Source organism: Ostrea edulis, chromosome 3, assembly GCF_947568905.1.
Source record: "Ostrea edulis chromosome 3, xbOstEdul1.1, whole genome shotgun sequence".
NCBI classification, from domain to species: domain Eukaryota; kingdom Metazoa; phylum Mollusca; class Bivalvia; order Ostreida; family Ostreidae; genus Ostrea; species Ostrea edulis.
Genome location: NC_079166.1, coordinates 43,863,053 through 43,879,948, shown reverse-complemented (window position 1 = coordinate 43,879,948; position 16,896 = coordinate 43,863,053). Strand labels below are relative to the sequence as shown.

Below are 16,896 nucleotides of genomic sequence, written 5' to 3'. Positions count from 1 at the left end.
CTCTCTCTCTCTCTCTCTCTCTCTCTCTCTTCAATCAATGAATATGTACATGCAAAGTGACAGTAAGTAATTATGATTACATACGAGACAATGAATTTTGAAAGCTGCACTAAGTACTGTATATTCCCTTTATAAAATGCTATTTTGGTCAACTATCTATTTTGAATTGCACATGTAATACCCAAATTTTTACCCAGCTGTATCTTTTTCGGTTATTACACATGTTTGTAAAATTGCAAACCCCTGAGCAGTCTTGTATTCAGTGCAGGAAAAATATTCGACTCTGATACATGTATCTCCCCTGATTAAAGACATCCTAATTGGCAAGGGTGAAGAGTGTCGCAGTCTGTATAATAGAATCACAACATATTGTAACTGTCGAAATACAAATGGAGTTTATCATTTTGTTTCGAACATTTATCAGAATAAAAAGCATCTAATAGTTTTATAAGTGCACATCTTCAGTCCCAGGCAAATAGCTTTCCACGTATTTTTGTATTCCATTCTATCAGTGTGTAATTGTATGGCAAATGATTTCTCCGCGTTTCCAGTCAATAGGATTGATGAATATGAGTTGCCGTGCCTATACTGAATTCCTAAACATCACAAAAATTCAAAGAAAGATACATTGCTGGATACAGTAAATGTTCTACCAAGCCCCTATCTTTGCTCCTCACGAAAATATTAACGGCTGTGCACGAAGGAGAAACTTCAATAGTACTGTGTCACAACATATGCCAAAAGTGGTGTAATTCAAATGTGGATTCTAAAAAATTCTAAAGATTTTTTTTAGTAAATTTGAAATCGAAAAACTTTTCTCAAATCAACATCAAAACATGACTTTTCAACACTTTAGACGACCACTCCTCACGATAACTTAAAGACTATACCTTTTGGTATCATAGACAGTTGCTTCTTCAACAAATATGGAATATCTAGTGATCAGTCATCCAAAAAATTACTTTACACCACCCCGATTACACGAACAGGTACCGGTACTCTGAAGTTGAAATAAAAGTTATGCTGGAGTTCCCCATTGACAATATCTTCGTGTTCTTTGGTGACCAGGTCTTCCAATAGTCTGTTGGAATTCCCATGGGCACGAATTGTGCTCCTTTGATGATCAGACCTGGAAGTTATAAAACTTTTTTGAGCACGTTTTCATACTCAAACTCGAACTTCGTGCTCTAAATTGTACTCATACTCAAAAGTGAAGGTTAGAAAACTTTCATAAAAATCATTCTCATTCTCAAATGGAGTACATGCTCAAGATGTTTCAAGAATAATTAAGAGCTTGTTCAGAGTTCCACTGAAAACAAACACGGCCGGAATTCCCATGGGCACGAATTGTGCTGTTTTTATATTCTTACAGAGCAGTTTATTAGAAAGCTTCTACACGAAAAGATAAAATATCTTGCTCTGGCCTTCAACTCGACTTTAGATATATCGAAGTTTTATCTATTAACAATATTCATTTTCATTCATATTTCGATTTAATATATCTCTGTGAACTCGAAATAAAAAAATACCACAGTGTCTTCCACATTTGCTTCCTACTTATATATTTTATTGAAAATGGATATTAAGAGCAGGAATGATTTCAGCTTCCCCGTCAACTTCCAATGTGTAGCAATATTCAGTTATCACCTGCATTTGTTGTTTATATCTTTCAATTGATTTGATATGCAGGAGTTTGTTTTACTGCATGATCAGTTTTTAAGTCGAGGCAGGCTAATGATAAACAAATTGATGTTACAGTGGTTTCATCAGTCTCGTTTAGTCAGTATTTTGCAAATTCAATGGTCGTTATAATGACCATTGGGTCAAATGCTGTCCGACGTGTTTCATACCATTCTTGGCACACAGATTTGACTACGGATTACTCCGTTTACCTGATCAAGATAAAAGCCTCACATCGGGTGTGACCGGTCAACAGGGGATGCTTACTCCTCCTAGGCACCCCATCTCTGGTATATCCAGGGGTCTGTGTTTGTCCAACCCTCTTTTGTATTCCTTATATAGGAATTATGAGATTGATCACTTAGTTATCTTCACCTTTCTTGTTATTGGTCACTAATTAGCGGGTTTTTGTTGTTGCCTTTTCGTTATTTCAGGGTGAAAGGTAGCAGGTCATTAATTAAGTTTTTATGGCTATTAAAATTATATTAGTGTTTCTTTTCTCTTATATGGTATTTTTTGCTCTTTCCGCCGCCAATAACCCTATGGTTTTATGAATTTGATCTAAGAACAAGCCAAAACACCATTATTTTCATATTTCACAGTAATTTTAATGATACAAACAGGAAATACAGAAATATTTAAGTTCTGACACAATACATTGTATTTCATTCACAGAAAATTTTTCACATAATTAAAAATCCAACTTTAAAGAAATCATTCACACAAGTGGAGTTAACAGAAAGCCAAAATCGAAGAAAAAAAAAATCTTTATGAAACTGGTTTACGGAACAGAAATCGGGTAAATAAAAAGCAAACTAATAAAGTTTACACGTTGGCAAGATTACAAATTAAGTAGGCTATACATTTATTCTTTTAATAAAAGGTATACATAATTCAGCAATTGTCCACAGGATGTTGTGTCAGATTTAAATACATTGCAATTTTTGTGGTGAAAGACATGGAAACAATTTAACAAACAAAGGAACATGTCATGTAACAAAAACTAAAAGCCATCCTCTCTCCACAATTCCCTGTTAAAGCACTGACTAAAGCTGGTGACTGCATGGCACTGGGGATCGGCTACCTAACAAAAGCTGTCTCTGTGATTAAATTAGGAGTCTGATGTCAAATTAGGAGCCTGTCTACTTCTTGCCAACGTATCTGACACAGCTTATTTGGAATATGAACACATTTGACTATGGAACATGTTAGTATTGAATAAACAGAAATTACTATTAATCACTTCTTAAGCACAACATGCGTAGCACAATGACAATAAAAAAGATCTCAAGTTCGCTGTCTTTTTCAAATCTGGGTATGGAAGAAGACTTCATAGATGAAAACTTGAAAACTTTTCTTAACAATTTCAGGTTCTTTCAAAGAACGCAAACAAAATGACCCAAACTCTGAGACTTCATAAAGCAGGAGACAATACAAATATGGTGGGACTGCTGAATGCTTAATAAGCTAAATGTAATTATATATACATAAACAAATCAGTAAAATAAAAAAAAAATCCCTTTATAAAAACTACTAAGCACTACATGCATATATTTGTTCTCAACCATGACAAAAAGAGATTCTGTGATTTTTTTTTTTAACACTTCTAGAAACAGGGGTCACATGAAATTGAGCATCAGTAACAAAATGGTATAACTCAAATATAATTCCTACGATACACTGTTAACGCGACAAACTAACAAAGCATTTCAATGAGACAACTTCAATTCAACTAAAATTATGCTCAGTCTGTTTTTTTCTCCATTTAATTGTTTGCACTACAGCAAGAATTTTTTTCCCAAAAATTGTTTAAACTAGCAAAAACAATGGCGTTGATTCAAAAGCAAACACAAAACATCTGAACAATGACATTATCCTAAAAACTTCAAAAGAAATATTCGTTTTCAGTATACAGGAATATTCCCTCCGAAAAGTTATATTGCATCATTGCACATCGAAAATTTGAGGGAAACGGACAGTACTGCACATTCATTACACTCTTCATAAAAAATCTCTGAGGATTGGAGAACTAATCTCATTGTGAATTGCCATAGGTGGATCATTGCAGATGGAGGTAAAATAATTTTCGTTAAAAAAAAAAAAAAAAAAAAAAAACACATCAGCATTCCTAAATTTACATAAGCACCTGTAAAAGAGAGATAAAAAAAATTAGAACAGAATTCAGACATCCGAAAGATTGAATTTCAACTTAGTGATGTGGAGTACATGAAAGCTAAGTCAGATTGATAATTTAAATGGAATTGATAGAACACATGTATATATCGCTGAATCATTCCTTTAGATCTCCATCAACACAGGAACAAGAAAAATTCAACATAACTTATACAGAGGACAAGGCTTTTACCTGGGAAAGACTAAGGTTTCTGATCTATTCATCCTCTGATTTTCCCTGAAAAATACAAAAAATTAATTTATAAAATCCATGAAGAACAGAAAATAGAGATGCATTATCTGTAATTCCTCATCCACATCTCCACCTGAAATCATAATTCTTAATTATTACCAGTTTGTTTGCATATTGAAATACCAGGGACATTTGTGAGAGGACTGAATGTCAAGATAAAATAAAAGGAAGGATTAATAAAACACTGCAACAGAAAGAGAATGTCACAAAAACCTGAAAACAAATATAAAACTTCTGGGTACTTTACACAACTTCTAATAATATCAAAGCATTTCAAGTTAATAGTCATCAAGTTGATTTTTTTAATAAAATGCTTACAAACCTTACTAAACTAACAATAACATTTTTAAACAATAAAGGAATCTAGTTTTAGTAGGATGGGGTTTATAGATGTTCTTTAGGACAGAATGATTTATAAACATTCATTTTTGGCATTAAGTATTTTATAACATAATCACATGACAAAAACTGACTAATCACAAGCTTTAAATATCAGATCAATAAAAACAAGTATTGACCTCATCAAAATCCTAAAATTGTATAATAAACATGAAAATATATATAAACATAATTAGAGTTGTTAGTCATCAAACATTGAGGCAAAACATATTGGATCAATTTTTACAAAACAATTCAACACCATTCAAAATTCTAATTAACAGAAACAACAAAACTGGATTTTTTGCATGAAAATTTTATTGAATCGAGAACAAAAGTCTGCAAGCTTACAGAAGAAAAAAAAACCAACCCCAAAACAACAAAAAACAAAACAAAACAAACAAACCAAAAACAAAACAAAGAGAAGTTGTACATAATGAAACACTGGATATCTGGAATCTGAAAATTCACACACGATTATGCTGCTGGTATCAAGACATTTTCCTGAGAACCAAATAAAACACAACACATGCTTTTAATACAGTAGTATTTTAGTGGAATAATATTAAATTAAATTTTAACACATCTATCATTATCATTGAACAAGAGGGGATATGGGTGAAGTCAAAATAAAGAGAAAGAGGGAGACATACCACATGTACATGTAATATTGTAGGTTTAAAAAAAAATCTACTACGTGAAACAACAGGATTGGGTGGTTTATGCCTACTTCAGCCTTCTTTTTAAAAGCTCCTCTCATTGTTCCATTATCAGTTCCTCTCGTAACCATTCCACACTGTGTGAGATTTGTTAGTACATGTGTAAAACTACCGGTGCAGAGTACTAAGTTCTTGGATCTGGAGTGCATAGCTTCTCGGAGCACCCCACAATGCAGTACACATCTAAAACACAGCCAACCATGCACTACTACCTTTGGTCTTCTGGGTGGACATTCCATTCTACCACAGCCAGTGTTCAGCACACTCTGCCATAGATTCATGTAGTGTACATACCATCTTCACTCAAAGCATGCTTGACATAATAGATTATATGCACACATTTATCAATCTATATACATCACGAATCGTGCCTGGTTATGCATATACTTATGCATGTATTATCAGGTCATTAGTCTGGCATGCTTATGGATCCAAATCACTTAGTTCTATGTTAAATCTGTGAAACATCCCCTTACAACAAAGAAGAGGATGTCATGCCTTTTCTTCACCAAATGTTAAATGTTGTCAGATTGTGTATGTAGACAATCTAGCTATATGTTATTTGTTTCAGATGCTTGATTAGTTGACACAATCCTGGACACACCCCTCATGCAGTGGTTACCTAATCATCAGCCATCTCACGCCTACGTCTCCTTCTCCTCTCGGCAGCACTCTCCACCTCAGTGGAATCGACTTCCTCCCTGGCCATCCTCTCCTCGCGGCGTCTACGGCGGCGTTCCTCCACACTGTCCTCTGATGGTTCTGCATCAGCAGTCTCTTTGGCCTCTCTCTCCCTCCGCCTTCTCCTCCTCCTGGCCTCCAGTGAGTCATCATCCTCATCTTCTACAACTGTTGGAGCTTCTTCCTTTGTCTCTGGTACTGGACTTGGCTCCTTTGGTTCTACCACTGGGGCAGGCTTCTTCTTACTAAAATCATCATCATCTTTACCAAGTTGTGCCCAGAAGTCTATTTCTTCTTCCTTCTCTTCTGTTTTGGCTTCCTCTTGGACTGACTCTGGTTCTTCTTCCTTCACTGGTTCTTCTTCTTTGACTGGTTCTTCTTCTTTAATTGGTTCTTCTTCTTTAACTGGTTCTTCTTCTTTGACAGGTTGTGATTCTTCCTTAACAGGTTCCTCAGTTTCAGTTTCTTTCACATCCTTTTAATGCATAATATCTTTTAATGAATACAGAAAAAACCAAAGATGTTTACTTCATGATGCACATTCGGATGCCAAACTATGTATTGTTCAACTTTCTCCCATCTTACATTAGACTGGGAAACCTGTCTTTTCTGCCTTTATTCTTAAAGGAAAATTACATCAATACAACAAAACTCATCTCCAGATTTAAGCAATGAAAAATATGCAATTTTTGCCCTTTTAATTTTCAGTACTTCCACTTGTATAAAATGCCAGATCAAATTGATAAGATGTCTACACACAGACACAGTGTCTACAAGAAAAACCACATCAAACTCTCTTTAACTATATGCCAGAACTAATGACAGAGACACCTAGCAGAAACACCATGCTACTTACATCTGACTCAAGGGAGACCACTGATTCCACTTTCCACCAATAATTAGTGGAATGATTGATTCATACTTAGTAACCAAAGATTTAGTACATACAACAACATGTACTCTTGATACTACATAAACACAAATAACAAACCATTCAAAATGTTTAGTACATGATTACTTAGGTTTAAGCAATTTCATACAGCACTCTACATGAGATTTAAACTTTTAATTTGTCAGTTTTATCAATTTTATTCTTAACCACAAACAAGACATTCCACACAATGACATCATCTTACAAAAGACTCATGTGATATCAGATAAAACTCTGTCCTCATCACTGAGTCAGCAGCAGTGTAGTGATGTTTCAGTTTGTATTGTGTATACAGTACATGTATTCTAACAAACATCACTTACATTTTCCTCTGTTATAACAAGTGGCTCAGTTTCCTGCCAACACACAAAAATTGCTAATCAAACATATAGTTCTTGCAAAGGCATTGATATGTATTATTAGACACCCCCCCCCCCCCCCCCCCCCAGTTATCTTGAAACTAGTTCTGAAATGTTACAACATTAACTTAATTGGTTGGCTTGCAAACATTTCCTTGAGCAGAATGGGATGTCCGTTACTGGAATAACTCATCATCTGTACCAAGAGCTATCTGTATCCCTGTGATAAATGTTGGTAAAATATTTAAGTTTGTATGCTCCGATAATGATTCACTAAATAGCAGCTGCTTGAGCACTTACATCAGATTTTTCCTCTGTTATAGCCTCCTGTAACAATCAAAGTTATAAGGAAAATGACTTTCAAATATAGGAGATGTTTGTGGTATTTCTTTTGACATAATTAAACTGAAAATTAAAATCATGTGCAGGAAATAATACTGTAATTAATTTTCACATCCCTTCTCTGAAATTAATTGCTTTAATATTTGCTTTCCATCAAGTCATTATAATCCTCTTGCAACTGTGTTAGAAACATAATGATGAGTCTGTTTGCAAGTGCGTGCATACACCCCCCCCCCTCCCCCCCCTGATATAAAATGCATTTTAAATTTGCTCAGTTGTATAGTACTTGTTCTACAGGTATATCCTACATCTTTTTAACTTTTTGTCCTATCAAAACACAAATCCAGACAGAAAAAAACTTTCTTCCACACTCAAGCGACTTACTTCAGCAGACTCCATGTCTTTTTGCTTTGTTTCCTAACAGTAAAACAGAAAGCATACATTGCATTCCGCCCAACTGAAATATTAACTGCAATAACTTTGCTAAACTGCAAAAACAGCAAGTTTTTAATTCTAAGCAGCAAATTTTCAAAATGATAACAGATTTCCAAACTCATGCCACTTACATCAATAGTTTGTTTTTCTTCCTCCTGTTTGGGTTCCTATCATAAAATTGTATCTTCAAACTCTAAAAGAAGCAGCTTGGCTTGACAAATCACTAATTTTAAAATTTAGAATTAAGTTAATTTTAATCTATGAAAGCGGCAACAAAAATCGATCAACACGACTTACATCATCATCCAAAACAACTGCTACCTTATCTGTCTCTTCATTGTCCTAAAATTTAGCAACCAACAATCATCATGCCACAGTGTGACAAAGCTATAGCAAATGACGATAACACAGAAAAGCCACAGAACAACTAGCTCACTTACATCAGTGGTCATGACAACAAGTGCCTCAGTATCTTGTTCGTTTTCCTAGCATACAAACAACACTAGGTTTATTTAAGCTTTTACAAGACCATGAACAGCAACATGCCACTTACTGGTACATGTATTACTAATCTAACAGTAACATAGTTTACATACATTTATACTGAATAGCATTTATCATGTATGTTTACAACATTTATATAATGTTGTGTAAATCAAAATTTTGCAAAGAGGAAAAACATGATTTCATTAGTTCAATTCACAGGCAACTGCATTGCTTGGGGTCAAATTTACTATTAGAATTCGACCTAAGTGACGCAATTGCCTGTGGTTCAATTATTTCAGTCTTAACATAATACTTCTTTCAAGATTATCATATTAAAAATCACAATCATATGAAGAAATATTCAGCAATTTGAACTTCCCTTTCCTAAAATCAGTTATTTTCTGTCAAGTCTTTTAAAACAGAGTTAGTAGAGAGATCATAGTAATGTATTTCATTTAAACAATATTTCACAATGTAAAACACAATAAGGATTAATAGGCAGCAGACTGACCTTATAGAAGCCTTCTCGTTAGTAATGCAATATGACACATTTGTGTGCATAAATTTGATATGATATGCATTTTAAATTTGCCCAGATGCGATAGCTTTTTAGTACTTGTTCTACAGGTATATCCTACATCTTTTTAACTTTTTGTCCTATCAAAACACAAATCCAGACAGAAAAAAACTTTCTTCCACACTCAAGCGACTTACTTCAGCAGACTCCATGTCTTTTTGCTTTGTTTCCTAACAGTAAAACAGAAAGCATACATTGCATTCCGCCCAACTGAAATATTAACTGCAATAACTTTGCTAAACTGCAAAAACAGCAAGTTTTTAATTCTAAGCAGCAAATTTTCAAAATGATAACAGATTTCCAAACTCATGCCACTTACATCAATAGTTTGTTTTTCTTCCTCCTGTTTGGGTTCCTATCATAAAATTGTATCTTCAAACTCTAAAAGAAGCAGCTTGGCTTGACAAATCACTAATTTTAAAATTTAGAATTAAGTTAATTTTAATCTATGAAAGCGGCAACAAAAATCGATCAACACGACTTACATCATCATCCAAAACAACTGCTACCTTATCTGTCTCTTCATTGTCCTAAAATTTAGCAACCAACAATCATCATGCCACAGTGTGACAAAGCTATAGCAAATGACGATAACACAGAAAAGCCACAGAACAACTAGCTCACTTACATCAGTGGTCATGACAACAAGTGCCTCAGTATCTTGTTCGTTTTCCTAGCATACAAACAACACTAGGTTTATTTAAGCTTTTACAAGACCATGAACAGCAACATGCCACTTACTGGTACATGTATTACTAATCTAACAGTAACATAGTTTACATACATTTATACTGAATAGCATTTATCATGTATGTTTACAACATTTATATAATGTTGTGTAAATCAAAATTTTGCAAAGAGGAAAAACATGATTTCATTAGTTCAATTCACAGGCAACTGCATTGCTTGGGGTCAAATTTACTATTAGAATTCGACCTAAGTGACGCAATTGCCTGTGGTTCAATTATTTCAGTCTTAACATAATACTTCTTTCAAGATTATCATATTAAAAATCACAATCATATGAAGAAATATTCAGCAATTTGAACTTCCCTTTCCTAAAATCAGTTATTTTCTGTCAAGTCTTTTAAAACAGAGTTAGTAGAGAGATCATAGTAATGTATTTCATTTAAACAATATTTCACAATGTAAAACACAATAAGGATTAATAGGCAGCAGACTGACCTTATAGAAGCCTTCTCGTTAGTAATGCAATATGACACATTTGTGTGCATAAATTTGATATGATATGCATTTTAAATTTGCCCAGATGCGATAGCTTTTTAGTACTTGTTCTACAGGTATATCCTACATCTTTTTAACTTTTTGTCCTATCAAAACACAAATCCAGACAGAAAAAAACTTTCTTCCACACTCAAGCAACTTACTTCAGCAGACTCCATGTCTTTTTGCTTTGTTTCCTAACAGTAAAACAGAAAGCATACATTGCATGCCGCCCAACTGAAATATTAACTGCAATAACTTTGCTAAACTGCAAAAACAGCAAGTTTTTAATTCTAAGCAGCAAATTTTCAAAATGATAACAGATTTCCAAACTCATGCCACTTACATCAATAGTTTGTTTTTCTTCCTCCTGTTTGGGTTCCTATCATAAAATTGTATCTTCAAACTTTAAAAGAAGCAGCTTGGCTTGACAAATCACTAATTTTAAAATTCAGAATTAAGTTAATTTTAATCTATGAAAGCGGCAACAAAAATCGATCAACACGACTTACATCATCATCCAAAACAACTGCTACCTTATCTGTCTCTTCATTGTCCTAAAATTTAGCAACCAACAATCATCATGCCACAGTGTGACAAAGCTATAGCAAATGACGATAACACAGAAAAGCCACAGAACAACTAGCTCACTTACATCAGTGGTCATGACAACAGGTGCCTCAGTATCTTGTTCGTTTTCCTAGCATACAAACAACACCAGGTATATTCAAGCTTTTACAAGACCATGAGCAGCAACATATTACTAATCTAACAGTAACTTAGTTAGGTTACATATATTTATACTGGACATCATTTATCATGTCTGTTTACAACATCTACTATAATAAAATTTTATGTAATTTGAGATTTGATTACAGGAAAACCTCACTTACTTCAATCTTAATGTCTGATTTCTCTTCCTACAATAAATCGGTGATCAATCACTTTTCAGTACAACTAAAATTAAACCCCTCATTAAAATAATGCCAAACTATTTCTAGCCATTCCTTTGAGACAAGGAACCACACATACCATGCAACTTACAGATGGAGCCTCTCTGGCTGATTGGTCCGTTTCCTAGCAACAGTTGACATAACACATAAATCAAAACTGCTCTATGCTACTAAAAATACCACACCACTCAATGAAATCAATTTCAAGTTAGAACTGTTGAATATAAATCATTTTAAAAACAACTTGACCAAAACAAATCCACTTACATCTGCCTCAGACTTTTCTGCCTCTTTTTCCTGCCAACAAATGCATGAGCAAAGTGAAAAGTTGGAGAAAACCCCACAAACAACTATTTAATCCCCATGACAAAGTTATAACACATCATGAAGATGTGCAGACAGAAAGATTTCCAAGAATCACTGAACTACTAACAGATCTGTATTGACTGTTTTACGAAAACACATTTTTTTGTAGGGTGCCTGTATTTTGTGCAATGCTGAATATGAATGACAGCATAACACAACTTTTGAATATTCATACTTGTATTTGATTTTTTCAATACAGGAAAATATTACCTGTGGGTCCTCTGCCTCTTTATCCAATGGTTTCTCCTGTTTGGAAATCAAATACAAAATCAAACATCTCAAAGCAAATGTTGTTGCTGGATTCTTTAAAGCAATCATATTGTAAAAAAAAGATTTTCCAAAACTTTTTTTCTTTGAAGATCATGCTGTTAGTGCAAAAATTCTGTCTCCTGTGAAACTATCTGTATGGCTGTATGTCTTGCATTCCTGGTATGTGACTTGAATATCATGAAATTTGGAGTTAGATAATACAACTCTGGTTAGGTTTTTAGGATAACACACCATGCTATATTGAGGATGGTCTTCTCCGATAAATCATGGTGACTCCATTTGAGAATAAAGATGTCATCATAGCAAATGTTCTTCGAAGTACGTGAACAATATTTCCTCATGGATCATAACTTCACACCATGCATATAACCTAGATGAACTCTACTGCCTTAAAACCATGCTGACATAGGAATTGATATTTTTCAGGGTCAGTTTTACTATTCAGACAGTGCACAGAGTGGGAGGGGTCTCTTCACACCAACATGCCATAGTTCTTCCAGTGTACACAGTGGGTGGGACCTCTTCACACCATGCTTTTCTCTGTTAATGGAGGAAATGGATCATTGCTTTTCCACTATGTGAATAAGAGTGTATTGTTCAAAACCACTACTGTGTATGGCACTGGGATATCACACTGCCCATGCCTGCTGTACCTCCTCCTTGCTAGTTTCCTCATTTCCTTCTTTCACCTCTTCCAATGCTGTCTCTTCAGCACCCTCTATTGGTGATCCTGCTTCAAGCTCTGACTTTTCAACTTCCACTTTTTCCTCTGATGGTGCAGTCTCTTTTTCACTTGCCTCCTGATCTGCTTTTTCCTCTGTTTTTGAATCCTCCTCTGTTTTCTTTGCTTCTTCAGCAGCAACATCCTCAATCAAAATGGCCTTCTCCTATAGTTTAGTATTTATCATACACTGTTATCCATTTCATTCTTGTTACAGAACTTGGTATGTCATATTCTCCTGTTTAATGCCATGTAAGGCAATAATGTGTATCAATGTGATTTCATCTTACTTTGTCTTTCAGTTTGAATGACATTTTAAGTCCTTTAATCAAGAATATTTGACATGTTAGTAAAATGCACAAACTTCTAACTATTGTAAATGACAAAATACTTAATACTGTTATACATAAACTCTTGACAAAATGTGTCATAATCACAGCATCTCTTCCATTATCAATAAGTTCAATGCTGCACTGTGCTGTTCTGATTAATCGATTTCATCAATCTTACTTCACTTACCCTTGAAAATCGATTAATTGATCTGACAGTAAATCTTGTGATCGATCTTGAAATTAATAAATTTCAGAAAACTGCATTCAAAGTAAACAATTGTTTGATTGGTCTTCCCCTAGCACAATTGTTCAATCAGAATAATTTTATTTTAACGACAATGGCAAATATGTTTAGTAATATCTGCAATGAAATTGATTTGTTCTCGTATTTCTCTGCATTTAAATTCAGGTGTTATCTTGAATAAATTCAACATCAATACATTGCTTAATCAATCATATCAATGTAATGATCGATCACAAACTTTGAATCAATTCACAACACTACAAATGCAGTATTCAGAAAAACTTAAAACAGTTTGACACTGTATTAGCCGCCAAGACCACATTACACATCTTACGATTTTCGCGGAAAATTATTTGAGTGGATTCTTTTGTTTATAATAATTAAAGGTATGCAAAAATAGGACAGTTTCGCAGATGTAAAGCGATTCATTTGAAGTCTCTACGGTAAAACTGTGAACCTCCAGATAATTCTCATGTACATGGAAGAGATGACTTGGAACACTATATATATAACATGCTCATGCTCTTATACCTCAGAATCTTTCTCTCTCTCATCCTGTATTAACAATATATATTCCAACCATTAACCTTAGATTAATAAACAATCATAACATCTTAATGTTTCCAACAACACAGTTAATATGAACACAGAATAAATGGGATGAACCTGTTTTAATACTGTAAAATATATTTTTAGTAAAATCGAGTCATTTCTTTTCATGTGTGCATATTCAATTACCGTACAGTAGAGTTTTTCAGAAATTGCACGAATGAAACCAAGCTCTGGTTCAATGACTATGCACACAGTAATACAAGAATGACCCCTGAACTTTGAACTTCATGCCCATGCTGATGTATACCTCATCTTTCTTTTCTTCTTCTACCTGATAGATGTGAGACCAAGTAATTTAAATAAATCTATGTGTAAACTTCAGACAAATAATATCCTCATATCTCAAATCAAATGGCAAATCTCAAAGCAAATAATCAAACTGTAGGATATCAAAAAATCTAAGTGTAAACTTCAAGCAAATAATATCCACATCTCAAAACATATGGCAAATCTGAAATCAAATAATGAAACTGTAGGATATCAATTTGAAGCGAAACACATCCTATCACTGTTGCTTAACCCTTTCACTATAAAAGATATATAACAGCATACCCCTGTCACTATAACAAATACAAAATAACATACCCCTGTCACTATAACAAATACAAAATAACATACCCCTGTCACTATAACAAATACAAAATAGTTACTCAACAAATGCAAGGCAGCTTACCCCTGTCACTGTAACAGATGCTTGGGAAACTTCCTTTGGTGGAGCAAGTTTAAGAAATTCGTACAATGTATTATCTTCAATGGCTTCTGAATATGCATCAAAATCCTGCAATTATAAAATTCAATACAATCAATAATTTAAAATAGTATACAACACATAGAGTATACCATTTAGGTTTATCCTGCTGCCCAATTCCATTCAGATTTTAATAAAATATTGTATGAATTAAAAATTCCATAAAATTTGGAAAAAAAATAAATTTGCCAGAGATGAGAAAATCTCTACATAAAGCATGTCAACATAGTAGACAGAGACAGGTGGACAAGGTGATTCCAATATCTTGGCCTTGGGATATTAAAGACCTTGAGACTCCATACTTCATTTGCAGAGGGTATACAGCGTCCCCCCCCCCTTATATAACTGGTACTGATAAACAGTACCATTCCCAATACCAAAAAAAAAAACCCAGTTGATTTTTCCCAATTTTGAGACTAAAAATTCCCAATTCACTTGCTGAAAACTAGACCGCTGACATCGTAATTTACTTAGTCTGAAACGTTGTACGAGTTAACTAAAATGTTCACTTCCGGTATCAAATCAAAAGTACAGATCATGGCAGTGTGCGTGTTGTAGAGCTACGATGATTCTAGAACGAGCCTACGACGATTCCGGATGTCTCACAACAGCATATATTACCATAAAAATTGATCTGTTCTTTATTTTCTTTCTTTTAATTGAAATCATTTGCCGATACATTGGTAGAAAATTCCCAATTTGTTCGATTTTGATGTTATTTTCCCCAATTGAATGGGTATCGGTACACGTACCAGTGGGTAGAAAAAAAACGCTGGTATAAATATATTCCGTGTCAGATCATTCTGTCATACTCATTATACTATGAGAGTGTAGCGGTCAGCCGGGTTCGATCGCCGGTAGCCAGTTAGCTCAGTTGGTAGAGCACCTGACTAGAGAAAATTCAGGGGCCCCCCCCCCCCCCGAGTTCAAATCCAGGTCTGGTCCGTTGCATTTTCTCCCTTCCTATTACATTTGGTGCCGTAGACCAGCCCCTGGAACTGACAGGTGAAAATGCCTGCCAGGGGATAAAGATCCTGGGTTGATGTCTTCAGGGTGTGACGATATTTAAGGAGGGAGGAGTGTAGTGGTCAACCGGGTTTGATCGCCAGTGGCCAGTTAGCTCAGTTGGTAGAGCACCTGACTAGAGAAAATTCAGGGGGCCCGGGTTCGAATCCCGGTCTGGTCCGTTGCATTTTCTCCCTTCCTGTTACAAGTGAATATCTTTTATTACAGCTTACCCCACAGTAATCCTCATTGCTGAAAACTTGAGGAGGGAGAGGTGTTTTGCCTTCTTGACTGGGCTTACTGTTGGCCCTCATGAACTTCTTTTCCTCTTCATTCGCAGGATCCGAGATATCTACTTGTTCAAACTCTATTTTTAAACTTTCTAATGTTGCCAGTAATTCACGCTGCTTTTTCTTGATCTGTAATTAAAAATGAAAACACTGATACATGAATAGTTTTTTATTCCCCAGAAGGACATAACAGTAAAGAATTCTTCTGAAAAAATATGTGTTGTCTTCTTGGTGGCTAAACAAATACAAATAGTCATAGGTGATTAGTGTTCACATGATCTGCATTAAAGAATTGTACCTATAAATATAATAGAAACCCAGTATGGGAAGGGAAGTCATGTAAATCTACAAAACTTCTATGTTGTCATCTTCTCATCATTTTATCAATACTGTATGATAAACAACATTATAATGGAGTGATTATCTAATAGGGGATTTTAGCATTTATATCCAAGTAAACTTTTGTATAATATTTAAAGCACACTTCAGTAAAACTTAATTTTCAAACTGTAACATTTCGTTGGATTTATCAGATATGAACAAGTTGTAAATACTGTGCAACCAGTCTTGCTATCATTCAGTTATATCCCTGTGTGCTGTTCTGGTGAATTAGAAAAATTACCATGGATGAATATTGCCACACAGTGAAACACTATAATCACTTCCTTTTCTATTCATCAATGCAAATAGATAGCAATGCTAGTGCTACCCTATACTACCCAATACAAATATAAACATTTAAATGGCAGCATATTGAATTTTGCAAATCACATTAATTAGTATCTACAAACAAAATATTCATAAACTAGTCAAAGACTTTAAATGTTTCCTTAAAAGGTGGGTGTGGCAATTCGAAATGTCAAATTTTGTAAACAAAGCAGAACACTTACATCAGTACTGCTAGAAATGTTCGTAATAAACACTTTGATCACCATTTTGCTAAAAATCTGGAAAGGAAATAACGAAATTTGCGTTTTACTGGTTATATGCAGTCTTGCATACAGTAAACAATTCCAGATGTCTAAGATATTCTCTGGATTAGCAGGATACTGTAGTTCGATATCCTTTCCGGGTCAGATTTCACTCACATATTGCAACGTCATCTGACTTCCGGTGCA

The 16,896-nt window shown here is 34.5% G+C and overlaps 1 protein-coding gene across 50 annotated transcripts; it reads right to left on the bottom strand.

Moving 5' to 3' along the window:
* Nucleotides 1-3,763: 3,763 nt before the first annotated feature.
* Nucleotides 3,764-16,892, bottom strand: LOC125675470 (probable serine/threonine-protein kinase kinX). 50 transcript variants are annotated; one of them, XM_056157839.1, is made up of 26 exons: nucleotides 16,669-16,890; nucleotides 15,722-15,907; nucleotides 14,409-14,513; nucleotides 13,983-14,006; nucleotides 13,655-13,678; nucleotides 12,480-12,713; nucleotides 11,767-11,802; nucleotides 11,458-11,487; nucleotides 11,282-11,314; nucleotides 11,131-11,157; nucleotides 10,893-10,937; nucleotides 10,750-10,794; nucleotides 10,584-10,619; nucleotides 10,402-10,434; nucleotides 9,642-9,686; nucleotides 9,499-9,543; nucleotides 9,333-9,368; nucleotides 9,151-9,183; nucleotides 8,391-8,435; nucleotides 8,248-8,292; nucleotides 8,082-8,117; nucleotides 7,900-7,932; nucleotides 7,474-7,500; nucleotides 7,138-7,170; nucleotides 5,825-6,358; nucleotides 4,044-4,090 (listed from the first exon to the last, which is right to left on the bottom strand). In XM_056157839.1, the coding sequence occupies exons 1-25, from the start codon at nucleotides 16,711-16,713 to the stop codon at nucleotides 5,825-5,827; spliced, it is 1,815 nt and encodes a 604-aa protein (XP_056013814.1). In that variant the 5' UTR covers nucleotides 16,714-16,890; the 3' UTR covers nucleotides 4,044-4,090. The 50 variants fall into 50 exon arrangements, with proteins under 50 accessions (XP_056013862.1, XP_056013814.1, XP_056013815.1 ...); XM_056157840.1 differs by having other exon boundaries at nucleotides 11,270-11,314; nucleotides 12,480-12,692; XM_056157837.1 differs by having other exon boundaries at nucleotides 11,270-11,314; nucleotides 16,669-16,802.
* Between the last annotated feature and the right edge of the window lie 4 nt (nucleotides 16,893-16,896).